Source organism: Malus domestica, chromosome 02, assembly GCF_042453785.1.
Source record: "Malus domestica chromosome 02, GDT2T_hap1".
NCBI lineage: Eukaryota > Viridiplantae > Streptophyta > Magnoliopsida > Rosales > Rosaceae > Malus > Malus domestica.
Genome location: NC_091662.1, coordinates 16,936,222 through 16,957,490, shown reverse-complemented (window position 1 = coordinate 16,957,490; position 21,269 = coordinate 16,936,222). Strand labels below are relative to the sequence as shown.

Genomic DNA, 21,269 nt, shown 5'->3' with positions numbered 1-21,269 from the left:
AACAATGAGTTCATCAATGTTGGGCCTAGGTGTTCAAATTTGTTTCTTTTTTGAAAGAGCATGGTAGAAATTTTGATTAGCTTGAGACACAAAAATTGCATACCAAACAAGGTTTTGGATTTAAATTTTTTAAATCAAAACATGAGTTTTTAGAGAAAATAAAAATTTTGAGTTAAGCTCTCAAGTAAGATACCAAATGGGCCCTAAGGGTGTAGTTAAGTTAGAATTTAGAAGGATTAATTTGTTAGGGATGTGTTGATGCACAAAACTGGAGGTCTTGGAACAACGTAAATCCAACCGTGAATCTGCAAGAAATGTAAATAACACAAGATGTATCGTGGTTCACCCTAATGTTTGGGCTACGTCCACACTGATGTTGATTGTATTTCTCTCTAATTGTATGTATGGGTTACAAAGTTGAAGGGGAGTCCCCCAGAGAAAGAGAGAGTTTGTGAGGGTATTGCCCTCTGTTGGGTTCCCTGAGTCCCATTTGTAAGGGGGGATGAGTCCATTTTTATAGAATAAGGGGCTCCTTCTTTTACATAATCATATGAGCTAGGTAATGAGGTCCAATGTATCAAAGTCTGAGACCCAATATGTGTGGTACCAACAGTAGTCCCCTAAGTCTTCAATCAAGAGAGTCTTTTGGCTGGAGACTTCAAATCCAATCCATGTACGGGCCGAAGTGGCTAGATGTCTTGAACCAGTACTCAACCCAAGGCAATGCTCAACATAAAGCAATACTCGGCTAGAGGTATCACACATTACGAGATTGCTCGGCTGGAGGCGATGCTCGTTGCGAGGCTGCTCGATTAGAGGCTATGCTCGTGGAGGGGCGTTTGCTCGGCTGGAGGTGAGGCTTGTTGCGAGGTGGCTCGGCTAGAGGCTATGCTCGCTGCGAGGCGGCTTGGCTCGTGGTATTCCTCATTGCAAGTATCTACTTTATGTCGACATGCACTCAGTATGTGTTGATTCTGGACATAACTCGGGTCCGCTTGTCGGGTTCGCATATTGGGTCTATGTGTTAGATCCGCGGATTGGGTTTGTAAGTCCGGTCTTTGAGTCGGGGCCATACGTAGGGTCATCGAGTTGCGGCTATCTGTAGGGTCATCGAGTTGGGTCCGAGCACATAGGTGTCCCCATAAGTGAATGTCTGAGCAAGTGGGTGTCCGGTCAGACAAGAGATCACCATGAGCATGTGGCTTATCAGTCTATAAGTTGGTAGACTTCGTTAATCAGCAACAATGTTGATCAGTGGACCTAGTTGCTCAATAATTCATGACAATAAATGACAGTATAAGTACGACCGCATAATGAATAAATCAAATTGACAAAGTTTGGCAAGGCAAAATATTGTACTATGTGGCTTCTATAAATAAATAATTTATTCAGTCGTGTGGTAAATGATTTGTATCATATATCAACAATATATTAGGTACTGCCTAAATGTGTGTGTGTGTATATAGATATAACTTTATGTGATGTGCTTTGTAATGTTTTTGATAGTGAGCATGTGATAAAATCATTACATAATATAAATAATGTAGTGGATGTATAGACTTTTATCACGTTTTATGATAATGGTCATAAAGTGACCAAAGTAATGATGACCGTTACAAACAATAATAATAATAATAAAGTAGTAACAGTAAGAGTTTAAGGCCATGTGACCCGACATAATGAGCACATAAATGTAATCATGTAACCTTATTATAATGACAATAGGGTATACAACTAATATAGATATATATATATATATATATATATATATATAGTTTTGTGAGTGCTCATTTTTCCACTTAGGATGACAACCTGTTTTTAATATCGATATAAACGACGCTAAATCGCAAGTTGTTTTAATGCATAGTTTATGTGGCTAGATGGCAGCTAGCTAGTTAAAGCAGAGGTTGGCATGTAAACGACATTAAGCAATTTCAAGGCTCGATGTCAAGATTATAAGAGTTAAGAGTATCTGATAATGATAAAATATTAAAAAATGAACAAGTTGAGGAATTAGAAAAACTTATCTTCTTCTTTATTGGTTTTCCTCCAGACAGTGGGGATGGCAACGCATGTGATCACAGTCGTAATCATGCTTTTAGTGAAGGCTTATTCAGCAAAATGGGAACATACACTCCAGTTGGTGGGCATCTTCTGGTATGCTTTTCATTTTCGAATACTGAGGACTTCCATCTCCACCACTTCACCAGCCAAACCCACCGCCAGCAAGAAGGGTGAGTGACCACGTAACAAGAGAAGCAGCAGCAGTTGCGTGCAAGTTAGGGTCGTCCCATTGGAAAACGTTGTTGAGTCCAGTGAGTGAGGTCCCAAATCCAACAACTCGAGGAAACCAGTGAGAAAATGAAGATAGAAACCGCTCTGAGGATAAAATGCGAGCAAGGAGAGAGTGAAGAGACGAGGCTTTGTTATCATTGGTGTTTTCCTGGGCTGCTCGGATGAGTGGTGACATCACCTTCTTTTCTCGCGTGAGAAACAGCTCTATCGCGTGAAGCAAAATCTTCATTTTCTCGGCATCGTCGCTCTCTGTGGCGGTCGAGGTGCATTTGGCTGCCCTCAACTGCGTATTTGAAGGGGCTAGGGATAGAGCTTCCCGTATAACGCACTCGTATATTATCACTTTCTCTTTGGATATGCCAACACCGCTTCATTCACCTTCTCCGCAGCTACTGTAAGCAAAGCTGCTAAAGCAACTATACAGCCTTCAACAACGTTTGCTTATGCCACGTCAACTAGTTCCTTCGTCTTCTCACTGAGAAGTCTCACAGTCGTCAAATCCTTTTTACCAAGAATAATAACCAAGTCCTCAATGGTGTAATCATCTGAAGTCCAAATCACATCAATCATCGACGGTGGGATTGCCATGGCTGTTGAAGATCTGCCTAGCCTTGACGCTCTGGATCGTCGCCATGGATAAATGCAGAGAGAGAGATATATATATATATATATATATGTGTGTGTTTGCTTGGCTTTGGTTTCAACTAGGCGTTGCTGTGAGGTCTGAGTGGAGGAGGACAGTGAGAGTCAGAGAGCAGTGCGAACTTGCTGTAAAAAAGAAAGAATCTTTAAGGCTCTTTGGGGCTCTTTTTTGTGCTTGAGTTTCTCTTTCTCTCTGTAAATTGAATGGGTGTGTCTCTGAGGGTGGGTGTCGAGGATCCTCCTTGTAATAAGGCCAGACCTAGGTTGGTTCCAATCAGGTATCTCAGCTTGTCGTTCGGCCTTCAACTTGTTTACTTCCTTAAGAAGCGGTACGACAAGAGGGTCTTGAGTGGAGTCATGTACCATTGGAGCTTTCTTTTGTAAATCTCCATCTCCTCTTGGAAGTAGGAAGGTTTGATCAAGAGTATGTGATTTTTCCTTAGACTCGCCGTACTGACTTTTAAGGTATGTCTGTCGAAACATCTCTGAGTCCCATATACCTTCGTGTTTCTCTAGGACTTGTTGCCCCTTCCCCAAATTGGTAGCCAGCCTGGGACGTGGGAGGGGACCGAGTTTTTCAGAAACCCTTGGGTCATTGATCTTCGAGCTTATGTAGAGGGGATTCTCTCGACGTTGCTTTAGGAAGTCTCGGCAATCACGATAAATGGCTTTTGATCCTTCCAACCTTTCTGCAAGAAGGTGTCTTCCTCCACTTCTCCTGCTTCGGGTCGAAGTAGCTGGGTTGAGAGAAGTCTCATGTTGATCAATGTTTTGATGATTAACTCGCTCCTCATCAGGGATACCCATGTCGAAGGAAGGTGACCCTCCTTGTTGGGAGACATCCAGATGATGGTTGATGTCCACAGGGGTAACGAGTTCGCGTGTTTGAATACGCCTAGTTTCGTGGAGCATCTCAAAGAGCTTCTCATACTGCTCTTGGAGGACCTCATTCTTTATTGCTATCTTGTTGTTTTGAGATTCTAGCTCATCGACTTTAGCTTGAAGAGCAACCCTCTTTCCTTCCTTCTTTCGTTGCTTCGCACTAGGTGCAAGAGGGGTGTCATTCTGTGTGTTGTGGCTTCCTTCGCTCCCCATGTTGGAGAGGGATGCCTGATCAAAAGAAAGTGTACGAATGGTGGAAACCAGCTTAACAAAGTTGTAGAGAATGGGAATAAGTGTCGTTCCCACAGACGGCGCCAAATGTTGATGCACAAAACCGGAGGTCTTAGAACAACGTAAATCCGATCGTGAATCTGCAAGAGATGTAAATAACACAAGATGTATCGTGGTTCACCCTAATGTTTGGGCTACGTCCACACTGAAGTTGATTGTATTTCTCTCTAACTGTATGTATGGGTTACAAAGTTGATGGGGAGTCCCCTAGAGAAAGAGAGAGTTTAGGAGAGTTTGTGAGGGTATTGCTCTCTGTTGGGTTCCCTGAGTCCTCTTTGTAAGGGGGGAGGAGTCCCCTTTTATAGAATAAGGGGCTCCTCCTTTTACATAATCATATGGGCTGGGTAATGAGGCCCAATGTATCAAAGTTTGAGGCCTAATATGCGTGGTACCAACAGGATGCATTACAAAAAGTTGAATAGAGAGACTCGAAAATGACTAGAAGTAAGACATTTAGGAGAACATTCAAACAACAAATTGAAAAGCTGTCATTTGAAAGTCCTTTGCTTAGAACTCATTTGGCGTCTAAGATTTGAATGAATTCAATAACTCATAAAATTCAAGGTTTATTGAAAGTAGATGTGATTTTTTTTATTTTTTATTTTTTGAGGGAATTAGACAGGATTTGAATGAATTCAGTAACTTAAAAAATTCAAAGTTTATCCCTTATAATCTACTATGGTAGGGATTTGGATAATAACTCTCTTTAATGGGTAATCCATCTTCTACCTTCAAGTTAGATTGATTTTTTCATTTCTCCTTTCAGTATGTCTTAAATATAGTGGGTTATCTAATTTCAATTCAATTTTAGACACCAAATGAGACATTAGTTTTATGCATTTATAATTGTTTTAGTACTAGTTTTTAAGTGCTTGAGTAATTACCAATAAGGGTTGGCTCCGTTGGTAAGACCTTTGTCTTATATGTCACTCCACCAAGGTTTGATTTCTGTTGCTAGCAGTCTTTGTTGGTGAGCAATCTGTAAATTTTCACGAAAATTCATACTAGTGATAGCTGACAGTTAGGTGACGAGCGAAACCCTTTCAGCCCGAGGTTGTCGGTATGCCTTGGCGCTAGTGGTAAGAATAACCAATCCTCTCCTAAACTTTTGTCACAAAAAAAAATAATAAAAAAAAATTAAAAAAAAACAAAGTGCTTGAGTAATTCATCAGTAGTGATCTTATAGTGCATTTTCAACGGTTGGATCTAAAGGTCGTCGTCCAAATATTGTATAAAAGTTAGGACAACATAAGAATTTACACATTAATTTCTCAACTAAAATGGTATCATGTGAAACACTCTTAACACACTTTAACACATGAACAGATCTTGCTTAAGTGAAATGTGAGTTAAGCATTTGCGTGGAAGTTCATCAAATTCTGCATAAAGGATTCAGAAATGTATGCTCAATTAATTATTTCCTTGATTTCATAATTAATTTTACATTAACAATAACAGGAATCTGGCCAAGCTTGTCTGCAATAATGCAAAGCCACTCACGTTATCACATACAGCCTATAGCTGTGTTCTTATTATACTAGGAGTCTAGGATGATAAAAACCAAAACAAAAATTAATTAAAAATGCCACAATTTTAAGAAATTGGGCTCACATAATAATACAGTTTGGGATTTTAAACTAGTCTTAAACCACACTGCTATCTTCCAGGGTGGACAGATTCCCAAGAAACCCAATGATTGGAAGACGGCGACTGCAAATTCAGTCTCAGACAACTCGAGTCCACCGTGCTATCTTGCACTTTCTCATGGCGAGGCATCGGACTCAGCTCCAATGTATCCGACAGTTCCTTGTATATCACGGAATATGGTGAACTGATTTCAGTTGCAGCTGAAGAACAACAAGAAGAAACATGGTTTGGAGCAGAGGACACATTTTCGATCTGCGAAGAAGAAGGGACATTAATTGGTAGAGAGGACATATTGGTATCGATAGGCGGAGGCGCAACGCTTTGGAGAGACCGAGGCTCTAAAAACTCTGGCGCGGTGGTGAGGCTGTGGACAAGCTCCCTGAAGTTAATGGGGTCGACTTTGTAGACTCTTGGTAGGGTTGGTGGAAGTGGTGCAACTGCAGGCTTCTTCCTTGGCTTCGACGAAGATTTTCGGACAGAGTGGAGTGGATCCTTTGTGGGTTGCGTGGTTTGGGACAAGTATGTGGTGGTGGAGGAGGTTGTGGAGGAAGAGGAATAGGATTCCATGGGACTTGGATTGGAAGTCTGCGGTTTGGAGGAACTAGAGAATGGGATTGTTATGTGGGATTTGAAAAGTGAAGGGAATGGAAGCGGTGGTTTGGTTGTATTTAGGATTGGGAAGTGAGTAAAAAAGGGCAACGACCTAGAAGTGAAGCCGTTTGAGAAGAGGAAGAAGAAGAAGAAGAAGAAGAATTATTAATTTTGTCTTTGAGCCGTCGGCCGTGACGATCGAATGAAATTGACCCCTTAAATTATATTTTTTAAATTATGTTTTCAGTAAACTATCGTGGTCCAAAACATTGCAATGTGGTCCTGGGCTTTTATGTTACAATTATTAAACTGCCCCCATGAATAACTCCTCAGTTGAAATTGACCCTCTAAATTATGTTTTTAGTAAATTAACTCATCTGAACTATTTGAAATCAGCTAGTTAACCCTTCATTGTATGATTTGATGAAATTTCATCCACTTTACATACTGTTAAATACTGACACGAGTTTACCCTTAAAATTGAATTATGTGTTAGTCGCGTTTCAATATTTGATGTCAAATAGATGAAATTTTATTGAATCTTACAGTGATGGGTTAATTAACTAATTTTAAATAATTCAAAGTATTAATTTACTAAAAAAGAAATTAAGAATCAATTTGAACTAGAGTAACAAATCAGATGATATGTAAGAGTAATATATTTTATTATTCTCCATTATTGGTGTTTGTCCCTGTTCTGTGATTCTTTTTATATATGTTTTGGCCATTGTATGTGGAAAGGGACCCTTTCCGGATTCCTTTCTCTTAATCCATCAAATCAAGAAATTTATGTTATTGAAATTTGATCTAACGGCTACAAACAGGATGTCACTTTAAAAGTTATAACAACTTTAACCGTTGGATCAAATTTTAATGATACGGATTATCTGATTTGGTGAATTTGTAGGAAAGGATCCGGATGATCCCTTCCCATTGTATGTATGTAAGATGGTGAGTGGTGTGAATTAATAAATAAAATATGATGGTTGGGTGGTTCAATCACCAAGCCATATGCGTTGCATTGCTGGTGGTCAGCACCTGAACATTGGCCTTAGCCTTCTATTGGCTTGTTTTTCAACATATTATATTAGGTTGGATGTGTTTAAGAAATCGAAATCAATGAAAATATCAATATATAAATTTGTGAAAATACTGACGAATATATCAAATATTGATATTGATTGCTTTCGATGAAAATAATCAGAATCCATCCTGAAATTTTTGAGGCACGGGACGATGACAAAAAAAGTACCCTAACTTCATATAAGAAAAATTATTTGTTTTCACACGTAAGACTTCGATAAAATTGTACTTAAAAAAAAAACTTCAAACTCAATAATTACAAACACGGAAAAACTAATTTTTTTTGTATTGAGAGAAGGGAACCATTTACAATTAGATAGATGATGGTTTTGTTTCAATTATATCTAAATTTTAAAGTTTTTATACAAATCGTGATGTGTTTTTTCTTATTTACTAATCTTGTCAATATGGAACTTAATCATATTTTTGAGTCTTAATTGCACTAAATTAAACATATTGGTGACACGTCATATGATTTGCAAATTTGGTCCAAAATTTTTGTCTACACATTACTCTTTGTTGAAGATTAGACTTAAATTGGAATGAATGTTTAAAAACTGCAACCCACGTAACTATTCACTAGTAATTAAAAAGAAATTAACAACCAAATAGAAATTCAAAAAATTGAAAAAAAATAAACATGCTCATAGAATTTTGCAAATTTGGTCCAAAATTTTTGTCTACACACTTTGTTGAAGATTGGACTTAAATTGGAATGAATATTTACTGCAACGCATATAGCTATTAGCTAGTAATTAAAAAGAAATTAATATGCACATAGAATTTCGAACTCAAGACCTCTCATTAATTTTAAGCAACAAAAATTATTCTTCTGATTAATCTTCTCAATTAACCAAATTTTATAAATTAAATTCTTATAAAATGAAATTTGTAAAAATTGAAAAAAAAAACACGCATAGTGTTTTGAACCCGAACTTCCTCGTTAATTTTAAACAGCATAAAGCACCACTTATGGTTAAACTTTTTTATCATTTAACGAAATTTATAAATTTATACTCTTATGAAAATAAATTCGTAAAAATTGAAAAGTAAACACACATGAAAACACTAGTTCTAGTTAAACATTTTAATCATTTAGCCAAATTTTCTAAATTTATACACTTATGAAAACATATATAAATATATCACCCTTATAATTCTGGTGCCCCCAATTTTTTTGCCTGGACGGTGGCCCAACCTGCACTGGGCCAAGGCTAACCCTGGAAATGATGAAAATTTAAAATGAAACTTTAGGGATTATCCAACATTGATTTGAATGAAATATAAAAGTTTATCTGATATTTAGCATATGTGTCATAGCCCGTCCCAAATTATTGTTATCGATGGCGTGAAATGACTAATTTGCCCTTGGACGTCGAGTACGTTATGTGGTGTTATGGCTTGAGTTTGGGTTTTAAACTAATTTAGTTAGTTCCTAAATTTTTGGAACTTAAAGTTGATGGTTTTGGTTGTGATTAGTGACCCAAAACTGGATCACACACTCACACTCACACATCCAAACTCCCGTTGACTTTCTCTCTCCTCCCTATCTCAGATTTCCTTCCATTTCCGTACAACCGTACGGACAACCTTTGAACCTTTACTTCTAGTCACGGATCGAGGTTTTGGAAGCTATCTTTGTGTTCCTTGCAAGTCCAGGAACTCATCTATACCTTTGGTTGGACGTGAAACCTTCGAAAACCCAAGAACCCAAGAACCCCGATTTTGTGTACTGTTCATGAACTCGTGATTTTCAAGTTTTCAAGGAGTTTAAGGTTATAGGAAGCCTTAAATCATCTTCATGAAGCTCGCGGAAGAAAGTTGGAGTGTTTTGGACGTCGGGAATTCCCAGTTCGTGAGTTTCAAATTTTGGTTGGATTATCGATGGTTCTCCAGTGAGATTCCGTGGATTTTAGGGCTTGAAAGTGGTATGAATATGTTCTTCTCATCTTAAGCTTCAATTTGATTCAAATTTCATGATTTTGGTTAAGAAATGAAGAAGATATTGAAGTTTTAAATTTTCCCAGTTTTTGGCGATCGCAGCGGTGACCAGCGCTAGACTCCGGCGAACCAAGGAAGAAGGAGAAGAATATTCCATCAAAGTTGAAGGAATATTCTAACGCCGTCAGGTAACTTTAACGGCATATGCTACTTTTTAACGGAATATTCCCTAACGGCATTAGGGAATCCGTTTGGTGTGCCAGGCACATGCCTGCGCGTGAGCCATGCATCTGGCCGTGCCTTGGCCGGCGCGTGAGAGCGCGTGGGGTCACGAAATTTTTTTCTAAAAATATTAGGATGTTCCTGAGGTTGAGTAAATCATGATGGTATATTCAAATATCCCATTTGAGCAATGTATGAGAAGTTATTTCTTAGTTTTGTGAATGTGCTTTAAATAACGTTTATTCAGTTATTTCGCATATAGGTGAGACCTATCCCGAGGATGAGTGCCATCAATCAAGGCTCGAGGGCTACGACCCTTCGACATATTAGTGAATGGGCTTTTGGTTTACCGTATATACCTATATACGAGAGATTTTTCCCAGAAAATGAATTTGAATGATTATAGGTTTTTGAAATGCCATGCAAAGTATATGTCTATTTCATTATGCATTAGTAGTTACATATAATTATGATTGGTGCTGCGAACATACAGGTAAGTGCCAGGTAAGTTCATAATTAAAGGTATGAGATTGCTTCAGTTATGTGAGATATGATGTGATGTATTGAGAGCTCATAAACCTGCACCCCGGTGTTAGTGCTCCCGCCCAGAGTTAGGGCACAGTCTTTCACATGATGTTCACCTCCCGCACCATATGCTCACCTTGGATCCAAGTTAGGTGCACAGGCTTATCGTACATACCACTTTAGGTGGTTCCGACTCGTAGGTGACCCGCGATTATTCGCACAGTCTGCACGTGATCGTAGCACTAGAACATATTTATTTTACACCTAGTCTTGTCGTACAGACCACTTTAGGTGGTTCTGACTCGTATGCAAGATTTTTTTTGATTTGATACGATTGAGATTGGTTATGAGTTATAGATTCAGCCATGCAGGTCACGTCAGGTGGATCTGGCTGATATGATGTCTGGCATTGTTATATTTTTACTGGATTACTTTGGCATTTCATTGTGATACTTTGGCATGATATATTTCTATGGATTTTCATCCTAAGCATGATTTCTGATATAGCATATATTATATTTTTCTGGGAAAATTATACAGGTTTTACGGCGAGTGGTTAGAACTTTTGAGAAATGAAATGATTTTGAAAAGCTTTGTTTTTGCCCACTCACACTTTCTGTTTTGTGCCCCTCCATGTTTTAGGTAGAAGTGCTTTGGTGGATGATGAGGATTTCGACGGGGGTTCTGACAAAACATCATAAATGTAGGATCACCCCTTTGGGTGTTGTATAATTAGTACTTGTCCTGCTTGACTGCATCTAAGATATTTATGTTTTGGTTGTGTATTTCACATTTAATCTCGCATTAGCACTTTATCTTAGCTAGTTCTGCTAGTAATTTGGTTTTTATTCCTTTGCATTTTCCCCTTATATCTTTATTGCTTCTGCACTGTGCACATTGTTACGTCACTCCCACGTGACGGCTAGCATGCCTCGATCTAGGTCGGGGTGTGTCAATATGTGTCTATGTTGATTTTATCCTGAACTTGTTTCTCTGATATGAGGTGAAGTTTAGACCTCACCCTTAGTTTCATATCTTTATTTAGTTTTTTGGATATTTCCATACAAATATCAACCATGTCGAAGAAATTTTAAACACTACACATAAGAGCAGTTCTACTCCTTCGGATAATAATTGCCTAAACAATTGGGCAATAGACAATTACTAGCTTAGTCAATAGTAATTGTCCAAGTGCATCCTGTTAAATAAATTGCCCGATCAATTGGTATTAATTTTTTTTCTAGATAAATGAATAAATAATAAAAAACAATATCATTTTATTATTAATTTTATTTTTTACTTAGTTTAGAAGCATCTTCATCTCTCTTTTTCTCCGTCTGTCCCACTCTCTCCATATCCCTCTAAAACCCAAAAGATCCCTCCACCACTGCACCCTTCTAGTCCGGCTTTATGAGACTGATCTCCATAGCTTTGGGTTCGAGTAAATTTGTTTGTCTCCTCTCTCTCTCTCTCCCTCTCTCTCTCTCTCTCTCTCTAAATTCTATTTTTGCTATTGTTTCTATTTAATTGATGATAACGGGTGGGAAAGACTATTAAGAGATTAACATAACAATGAAAAGAACTGAAGAGAATGGTAAAGGCAATGCTCAATAGATCTAATATGATATGTCTCTAAAGTAGTGGTATATATACAATCTTACATTGAGAGAGGTAATTATATATACTTTAATCTTAATCAAACTTTAGGATATAAGTACAATTTTAAATATGAAGGAAACTTGTACGAACAACAACCATCTTCAACTTGGTGCAAAATTATCACGCATATCCAACCTGTCAAGCGAGATGTAAAACACTCTACTTGAGGCTATCTTAGTAAGTACATCATCCATTTACTCTCAAGTCTTCAAAAAAGAAAGGCCAATTCAGCTTGCAATAATGTTAAATCAGATTCATTGCACTATCAATTATAACCTTATTATCATCATACAAACTGGCTTTTTAAGCTTCAACTCCGATATATGACAATACAAACTATGTCAATAATTGATATTGCATCACGTGTGTTCGTTCCCATATAAATGATTAGAAAACATCAATCTTTTACTAGGACCATATTTCAACTACCTCAACACATTCAAAGCATGCATAAACTGACTCACTACATTAACTCCATAAATTGTGGTGTTGCATATGAGACAAATACATCAATCATTCCACAAGCCTAGGATCTCTCCGCATTGGCAGAGACTCGATTTGGATACAAGTGGAACTTGCTATATGAGAGTGTCAATACTCAATAGAATACAATCCAACGTACATAGCATATTATTCAGTCATGAGACCCAATTTGTTTTTCCTTTTTGAGATAGAAAGAAGGCATACTTTAATCTAGCAACTTATATTCCAAGAAAATACTTCCCAACTCTTTCATTTCAAACTTAGTTGCAAGGTATTATTGAAAACCATTTTAATACCTCGTGACCATGATGACCCCATGTAACCACCATATCACAAACATAAATAATTAAAGTAGCAATTCTTTAAAGTTTCAAAGATGGTTGAATGAACCATTATTAATCAATATCGATAATGCCCCTAACTTTACTATAGTGTGAGGTTTAATATAAAGGCCTTAGTGCACTGAGTAGGGGAATCATTCAATATAAGGGGGATTTAACTTCATGAGGTTTTCGACGTGTAACATATGCTTCAATGTAACCCTTACCTGAGATCACTTTTTAATTAGTGAGCCACATGTGAAGGCAACACCATATCATGTAACCTTTAAATATTTCAAGGACACAACTTGGGACTTCGAACTTTGGGGCTGCAGTTGTCCTTAACTCAAGATTTGACTTTGGGGTTTTTCTATTCGTGGTCCTAATTCAAGTTATACTAATTTAAGTGTAAAAGATGTGAAATTGGGTACTAGGCGGAATATCCTGCAAAGAAAAATTAACTTTGCACAGTAGACTAGTCAAATGAGCTAGTCAACTAATTACAAGTTGGTCAGTGATATAAAGTGTGGTTGCAAGAACAAAACCTAACTGACCAATATGTCCAACTAATCAGAGTATGCCAGATTAGTTTCACAACAATACTTCATAAACTTGAACACGTTTACATACCAGTATGCAAATAGCAATGACAAAGCAATTATGAATTAAAGTATGCTGGATTGACTAGTCAAGCTTACCAGTCAACTAAGTACATATTCGTCAGTTAATCAAACAGAAATCTATGAATTAAACTTAGTTCACTACAAGTTATCATAGTCAACAACAATTTAGTTCATTGCTCATAATATGTAGTGTAAACTTAATCTCTAACACATCAAATAACAATTCATAAGATGCATGAAACATATGAAAGTAAATAAGATATGTGGACAAACTTAAGAGACAAAGAACGCAAGAAGTTTTTGGCCGAAAAAATTCACCTCTAGGTTAAAAAATCGGGGACTCTCCACTGAGTCCAATTCACTAATGTAAATAAGATTCTTACAAAGTACCAGCATAGCTTAATTGCTAGACCTAATCTATAGAGCAGCTTTACCTTTATGCAACCTTACCTTACACGAGACAGATTTTGGTCTTCATGAAGTGACAGCTTCTCCTGAGCTCTTCACCTTGTGGCACCGAAATGATGTCGTCTCCAGTCTTCACAAGATGGCAACTCCTTCTGAACTTTTCACATTGTGGCACCAAGACCAACACACAAACTATGCATATGATGATATGAAAATCATATGCAGATTTGGATTAAAATGTCTAGTCAGTTTCACCAGTCAAACACTTGAAAAATGAAACTAAAGCGAATCCAAAAAAAGGTCAGTTTAAAACTTGAAAGACTTGACCATAAACTTAAAACAAATCACAATGACAATGCTACCCTAATATGCAACGGTTTAGGTGTTTAGTGCATGAGTGTGATTTTGTGGCTAGGGTTTCTGATAAGGAACTCAAAGAGGTAGCTCAAAGCTAAAACAACACTTTTTTGAAAATGTAAAACTCCTAGCCAAAACAAATGAGCATATAAAACAAATTTAAGCAAGCAATTTCAAAGATAGATTTAGAAATATTCGATGAAGAACATTAACCATAAAATATGCTTGATGCTCCTAAGAGATCTGAGATGAAGATGAAAAATAAAGCTCTAAAAAACTTTCCAATCTTAGCCCCCCAAAAACCAAATGAGCCCTAGCTGCCCTTTTAAAGAGAGGCATGTATATTTCAAATAAAGGGAGTAAGGAGACACGTGTCAAAGCCAAAGCAATTGTTTCATATCAAGGGTTAGAAAACCACACTCAGAAAAAGATGTCAATCAACCCATGTGAGTTATCTTAAAGTGTGTGCCCGCCGAGCAAACTGGAAAGCAACGAGAAGTTTTGACAAGACAGAACTACTAGACAGAATGAATTGGAAATATAAGCATGGAATGCATATGCATGAATAAACCATTGATGTGAGAAGTCAAACCCTTGAGTGAATATTTCCAACAATGGCGGCCCTTAGTGCAAAGTATGTCCTAATACTAACCTGAGCATGTGTGGTACATATTACATTATTGACAAGGAAAACCAAAACTAAAATTCTAGAGTTCACAATCTCCCCCTTTGGCTTTCCTTGACAAAATACCCCAAGCCTAAAACTAATTTTACTTACCCATACTCAAGAGATGAACGAAGGAACGGATCCTGCAAAACAACAAATCTTGACAAGAACAAGTGAAATCTATCATGGGTAAAAAGCTTGCAATGTATGAACACACCTAAAATTTTTCTCCCCCATTTTATCATGGTAAGAGACAAAGTTAGGGTGAAATATCACATTCAATTTCCAAATAAGCATCCAGACCTTAACTTCACATATGTTGAGCTTGTACTTGGTTAAGTTATGATAGTATCGGTGCTTAGACCCATTATTAGGTCGCCCTCTCTCTAAAACTTTCTAATCCTCATCGCAAAAATGCCAGTCGAGGGTGATACGACCAAGTTTTGTACATAATTATACCGACCTCATTCTCGTTTTCAGCCACCTGATTTTGATGGTAAATCTCCGGCCATTGTTATTATCAATCTGCAGTAGTAAAATTCGGTGAGGACCCGATCAGCCAATATTGTAATATTTAGAGTTATTAAGATATCACTTTATCTGGCATTATTCCATTGATTCATAACTTTACGTTCACATTAAAAGACTTCTGAACTAGCTAGCTAGCTAGCATTGCAGTCAAACTTGTGTACATGATTCTATGCATTGCTGCTTACATTATTACATACAACCTATAGCTGTGTTCTTAATAAGCTAGAATGCTAAAATTTAAAACAAAATTAGGATTTAAAAGTTATAAAAAAAAAAGGCCACAATTTTAAGAAATTGGGCTCACATAAATATAGCTTTGTGATTGAAGTAGTCCTAAAGAACTTCGGGTCGTTCGATACTGGACAAAGTCCCTGGGCTGAGCATAGGGAAAGAAAACCAATGATGGGAAGACGGGGACTGCAAATTCAGTCTCAGGTAACTCGAGTCCACCGTGCTATCATGCACGTTCTGTTGGCGAGGCATCGGACTCAGCTCCAATGTATCCGACAATTCCTTGTACATAACCGAAAATGGTGAGCTAATTTTTTGTGAAGAAGAAGGGACATGGTTTGGTACAGAAGACACAGGGATATCGATCGGTGGAGGAGCTACGCTCTGGAGAGACCGAGTCTCCATAAACTCTGGCGCGCTGGTTAGGATCTGGACAAGCTCCCTGAAGTTAATGGGGTCAACTTTGTAGATTCTTGGTAGGGTTGGTGGAAGTGGTGCAACAGCAGGTTTCTTCCATGGCTTCGACGAAGATTTTCGAACCGAGTGGAGTGATGACTGGTGATTGGGAAGCTGCTTTGAGGTTGAAATTGAACCCTTTGTTGGTTGTATGGTTTGGGACAAGTATGTGGTGGTGGAGGCTGAAGAGGAAGAGGCGTAAGATTCCATTGAGAGTGAAACTTTGAACTTCTAGGGTTCTTGAGGACTTAAAAGTGTGAGATTATTCTTCGGATTTGGTTATTGTGTGTGATGAAAATATTAGAAGCACTATATATAGATTGGAAATAAGTAAAGAACGGCAACGATCTGGAAGTGCAGCTATTGGGGAACGGAAGATGAAGAAAGAAGAAGCAAAGAATTTCAATGCTGCTTGTCTTGAACCGTCGGCTGTGACGATTGTATGCATTTATAATGTACAAAATTGGAATGTGGTCAAACCAATATGTTTGACCATTATATATATAAGCAATTTTAATTGTGCTCCTCCATTATTGTCTCTTCGATCTCTTTGAGGGTTTTAATACTTTTTTTGGGATGGTAATCTGCAGATGAAGTTGGTGATATGTGGGCCAAGCCGCCAATATACTATACATAAAGGCCCCTTTATTTAATACACGTGCAGATATAAGTTTGTTCTACCTTTGACCAATGGGAAACCCTTAATTTAAGTAATGGACAATTATGCATCCATGATTGTGATAGCAAAACATCCAATTTGATTTAGTCTTAGTCAAGGTTCTAAAAGACGCTAGGTTTGAGGCGGCTGGGCAGGACTTACGCGGGACTCTAGGCGGACTAGGAGAATATAAGTAAACTTATTAATATTTTATAAATAAGTGTATGTTTATTCTTAAAAAAATACATAATTGTATTAGAATACATAAAATAAAAAATAGAATGAGATACAAATTAGAACGTGTTAGAACATATTGAAAATATGGAGAACCATAGTATAATGAGTGTTCATCCAAATATTCAACAAGTCTAGTACAATTTATTAAAAAAAATGCAAATGAAAGTAATCTATTCTCTATCTAAGTGAGAGTCACGATCTAAGTAGGTGTCTAGGTGGGTCTAGGTGGGCTAGGCGGGCTCTTAGATAGGCTACGTGGGCAAAGCAGGTCTAGGCGGCATTTCTTAATTTTCAAATACCTAGGAGTTAATCAGGGCAGTAGCCAGCGGTGCTAGACCGAAATTTTTAGAACAGTGGTCTTAATATTGCATTTATTATGATTTTCATTTGTGTATAATAGATAAACAATCTAACGTAACCTTTTTTTTAAATAAAAATTACTATTATTAAGGGAGGGGGAAATTTACTATTATTGTGATAATACAATCTAACATAATTTTCATAAAAAAAATTATGTCGGAAGATTATTAATTGAAATCATATTTTGTAAATCATATGATATGGTTGTTGATGATTGCATTATTACTTAAGTGTTGATTAATGCACTTATGTACTATTAGTAATACATTACATGATTTGCAAATGTTATTTAACAAATTAGTCTACCTAACATTACTTTGAAAAAAAAATTAGAATATTAATGGAAAGTCCCTCACAAAACTTTTTGTTTATTCAAAAACTTTGAGACAACATGTATCTTACCCCGATATCGATATTATCCCGATATTTCCATTTTTTTTTAGTACCGATATTTCCGATATCATCGATATTTTAGACCTTGATAGGAACTCTATGTGGTACTAAGTCACTCATGTATCTTACCATGGAATGTATGAAGTGTAAAATATTGTACTAATTCATTATATATAAATGATTATGGTGTGTTTAAACTTCTTTTATTAATTACTACATATTTTCTACACTCACAATGTTTGCCAGCTCACTATATAATCAACTTAAATCAGTTAAATCCATCATGCAATGCATTTCCTTCCAATTTTTTTGTGATAAACTAATAGATAATTGACTAAATAAACATCCTACAAAGTTTCAATAAAAAATTTCAAGTTTTTCTTACAATTTCCGTGGTTTTTATTCAATTTTTATCGATATCGATAATATCCAGATATTTCCATCGAACTTTCCGTGTTTTTGGATTACCGATATTTCCGATATCATCAATATTTTATACATTGATAAGTACGACTACTTTTTGGTTTTTATCTTTATAATACCAAAAATGAACTTAATAATAAGAAAAGTTGTTTAAGTATTTTTCAATTAAAATTATTCTGTTAGGGACTTTTTGTTAGTTCTACTTAAAAACATATCATCTCGTCCTTTTTCAATAGGAGAAATATTGCTTCTATGCATATCATGCGTAAGTTTTTGTTTTACTTTATTTTTTATTGTATATCAGAATTTTTAACTGTTGACTTTTTATTTAGTAGATCATTAATTAAACATTCAACTATTCAAGTTTTGATGTACGTCATATATTAGAACATAATCATGTAATTACGTTACTATTTTTTTAACATTGAAACTAATTACGAGTATTCTCGAGGTATCATTAACCTAAAACTAATTACGTTACTATTTTCATAAAGGTCAAATTTTAACCTATACCATAATACAGAAGGAAAATCATTAACCCAAAATCAAATACATCATATAAAAGTGCTAGGGAAGCTAAGCCATCAAGAACCATATATATATTTCCTTCCCGAAAGATATGTTAGATTGAGAGTGATGATGATAATTTATAGGAAATAATTCAAGAAAGTTGAGATTTCATTATAAAATCAATTGGTAATATGCAAAGTAGCACATTTTACTTATAAGACCATTCAAGGTCCCTCATCCTATAATGTAGGGTTCATTCTCAACACGTTCACTCATATGTGGCGAATTTTCAAGTCTAACACATGGATAATACAAATCGGATGACATGGTCTCCTTTGGACTTTACACATAGGACAACCTTTGATACCATGAAGAAAGTTGAGATTTAACCATAAAACCAAATAGCAATATAGAGATTAGCCCAATTTACTTATAAGCCCATGCAAGATCCCTACATTCCGAACAATTGGATTGCCTAATTACAAATCTATAGGTGTATCACCATTGGAATAGACCAATCCATCAAAATTAACATAATAATTTTTTGAGGACTCCATCCATAAGATTTAATTAGTCTTGCTAAAAAATATTCAAAATTGTTTAATATGAATGATGGCTTCAATCAAACTAGCAGAGAGCACACACTTTGTGTGTGTGAACCGCCCACCTCCTCCCACGTTCTCCTTAAGCGCAACCGTTTCAGTTCATTCAAACTATCCAAGAAACATTATGATTTCACTTACCTATATGAAAAAATGATGGTGGGACAATTTCTCTTAATAAGGGCATATTTTTATCTTATGTAAATATTCGATATAAAATTACTATTTTGCCCTCCTTATGTAAATATTATGTATCAAAAGTGAGGGCAAAAATAGAAAAAAAGGGAAAAAGATACAAAATTACTATTTTACCCTCCTCATGTCAACATTGTATATTAAAAAATGAGGCCAAAATAAGAAGAAAATGGGGCAAAAAGTTGACAAGTCCTCTTCTCTTAATAGAATAGAATAGATTAGGAGATTCATATAAAAAAACTATTTTTTTTTATATTTTATTCTGTTGATTCCAAACTTTCCAACAAGTGGTAACAAGTTTTTCAAAAAATAAAAGTTAGACTCTGTTCCATATTGAAGTAATTCAATAATTAAATCGATAATATAAGGTGGAGATAATTTCAAAAGTTTTTTTACAATAGCCAAGTAAAAATTGAAGTTTAGGAGATTATAAAATGGAAAAACTGAATTTAAAAAGGGCAAAAATAATTCGGTTCCAAAAATATTTTAGCCAACGATTTTGTCCTTCATTGCATCAAATACTTTATTATTTTATTCTGCTTAATTCACGTGAAGGTAGTTCATCTTTGTCTCTAAATCTAGTCGAGTTAGAGACAATGAGCTGTAATAAACGGGGCCAAAGAGAAATGCAAGAGATGGAATGAATCGAGCAGAGATGACTGCGTTGGATTTTTTTTACGTGGACTGTTTGAGTTTTACTGTAGAACTGCAAATGGAATTTGGAAATGCATAAAAACACCTTTTAAACAGGCTCAATAATTGATTTGCCTCCTGAAAGTTTCATTTAGTCTCATGTTATTCTTTAAAGTTGGTTTTGTCTCACTTGCCCAATTAAACTGTCATTTTTGTTTCATCAAGTCTCAGTTCACTCTATTTTCATCAATTTCATCAAATAAACGTTAATAAAGGGTAGTACGGATATCTTATTTTTGACATAATTATGTGCCTCCAACTTGCCTGTGAAACAATCTCAATTACATTTTCGATAACTCTAATCCTAACTCCCATCTGTCTATCTTGCGTATTGGTGTTAAGATGTAATAGTATGAGTATTACTATATCATAGTACTACACAACATATTTACTTGATTATCAATTATTTTGAGGCTGCTCAATGGTGGACATCACCACCACTACTAACATTTTCATGTACGCAAAGCTAGAAAAAGCTTCCAGCTCATTATTTATGCATCAAACAGGTCCCATCGACCCAATTGCAACCACTCAAATCTTCTATGGAATTTAGAAAATCTTTTATGGATCTTATTATAAAATAAGAGAACTGTTATTAGCATTCTAAAAATCTCATTCTACACTCCTCATAAGTGTATTTTTTTCTTCTAATTATAGAAAGTTTGAAATGCCAAATAAGATTTTAATAGTGCTAATAACAATTTCCTAAAATAAAGTTATTTAGTTTCTGTAAGCATTGACGATAGGAGTAACAATGTAATAATTAAATCTTAATTAATTGTTAATTTGTTGTCATATACTCTTGCTTTTCTGCATTTTCTTTGGTCATAATCGTGCTGTGTCAAGTACTCCAAAATGAAGGGAGCATTATTTTATATCCTTCGATGAATAAGGAAATGAAGTTGACTATGTCAATTTTGTTCAACAGTCGGAATAATGAAATGTCCAAAAAACATGTGATTCATTCAAAACCAAAGCATAATGTACTAGCGGTCTTAAAAAATGGACGACTTTCTTTTCTGAGGAACACATACAAGATTCGTCCATTAATTACTTCATTTATGAATTTCATAGTAATAGAAATACATGTTCTATTGAGATAAAGTTTGTAACTTGCTATTCTCTTACCTAGCAAACAAATATTTACTTTCGTGAAAAGGATAATTCATTAGAATCGATATAAGAGTCCAACTACATTGCATTACTAAAATTCATATCATATTTTTAAAAGAAGTTGACCCCCTTGCTTCTCTCATGTTACAAACTCATGTATCTCGTTTTTATATTCTATAACTAAAATATGTGAATAAACGAGTAAGCCAACTCACAGGCCACAACCTGGAA

General features: G+C 35.9%; 2 protein-coding genes across 2 annotated transcripts; both read right to left on the bottom strand.

Moving 5' to 3' along the window:
* Positions 1-5,766: 5,766 nt before the first annotated feature.
* LOC114820991 (uncharacterized) lies at positions 5,767-6,324 on the bottom strand. Its single transcript, XM_029092489.2, has one exon. The coding sequence runs from the start codon at positions 6,322-6,324 to the stop codon at positions 5,767-5,769; it is 558 nt and encodes a 185-aa protein (XP_028948322.1).
* A 9,176-nt stretch (positions 6,325-15,500) lies between these two features.
* On the bottom strand, positions 15,501-16,064 carry LOC114823072 (uncharacterized). The gene has a single exon (XM_029098381.1). The coding sequence runs from the start codon at positions 16,062-16,064 to the stop codon at positions 15,501-15,503; it is 564 nt and encodes a 187-aa protein (XP_028954214.1).
* Positions 16,065-21,269: the final 5,205 nt, after the last annotated feature.

What these genes read in the sequence shown, in the direction of transcription:
- LOC114820991 (XM_029092489.2), bottom strand. Translation starts at nt 6,324, where the DNA reads ATGGAATCCTATTCCTCTTCCTCCACAACCTCCTCCACCACCACATAC.
- LOC114823072 (XM_029098381.1), bottom strand. Translation starts at nt 16,064, where the DNA reads ATGGAATCTTACGCCTCTTCCTCTTCAGCCTCCACCACCACATACTTG.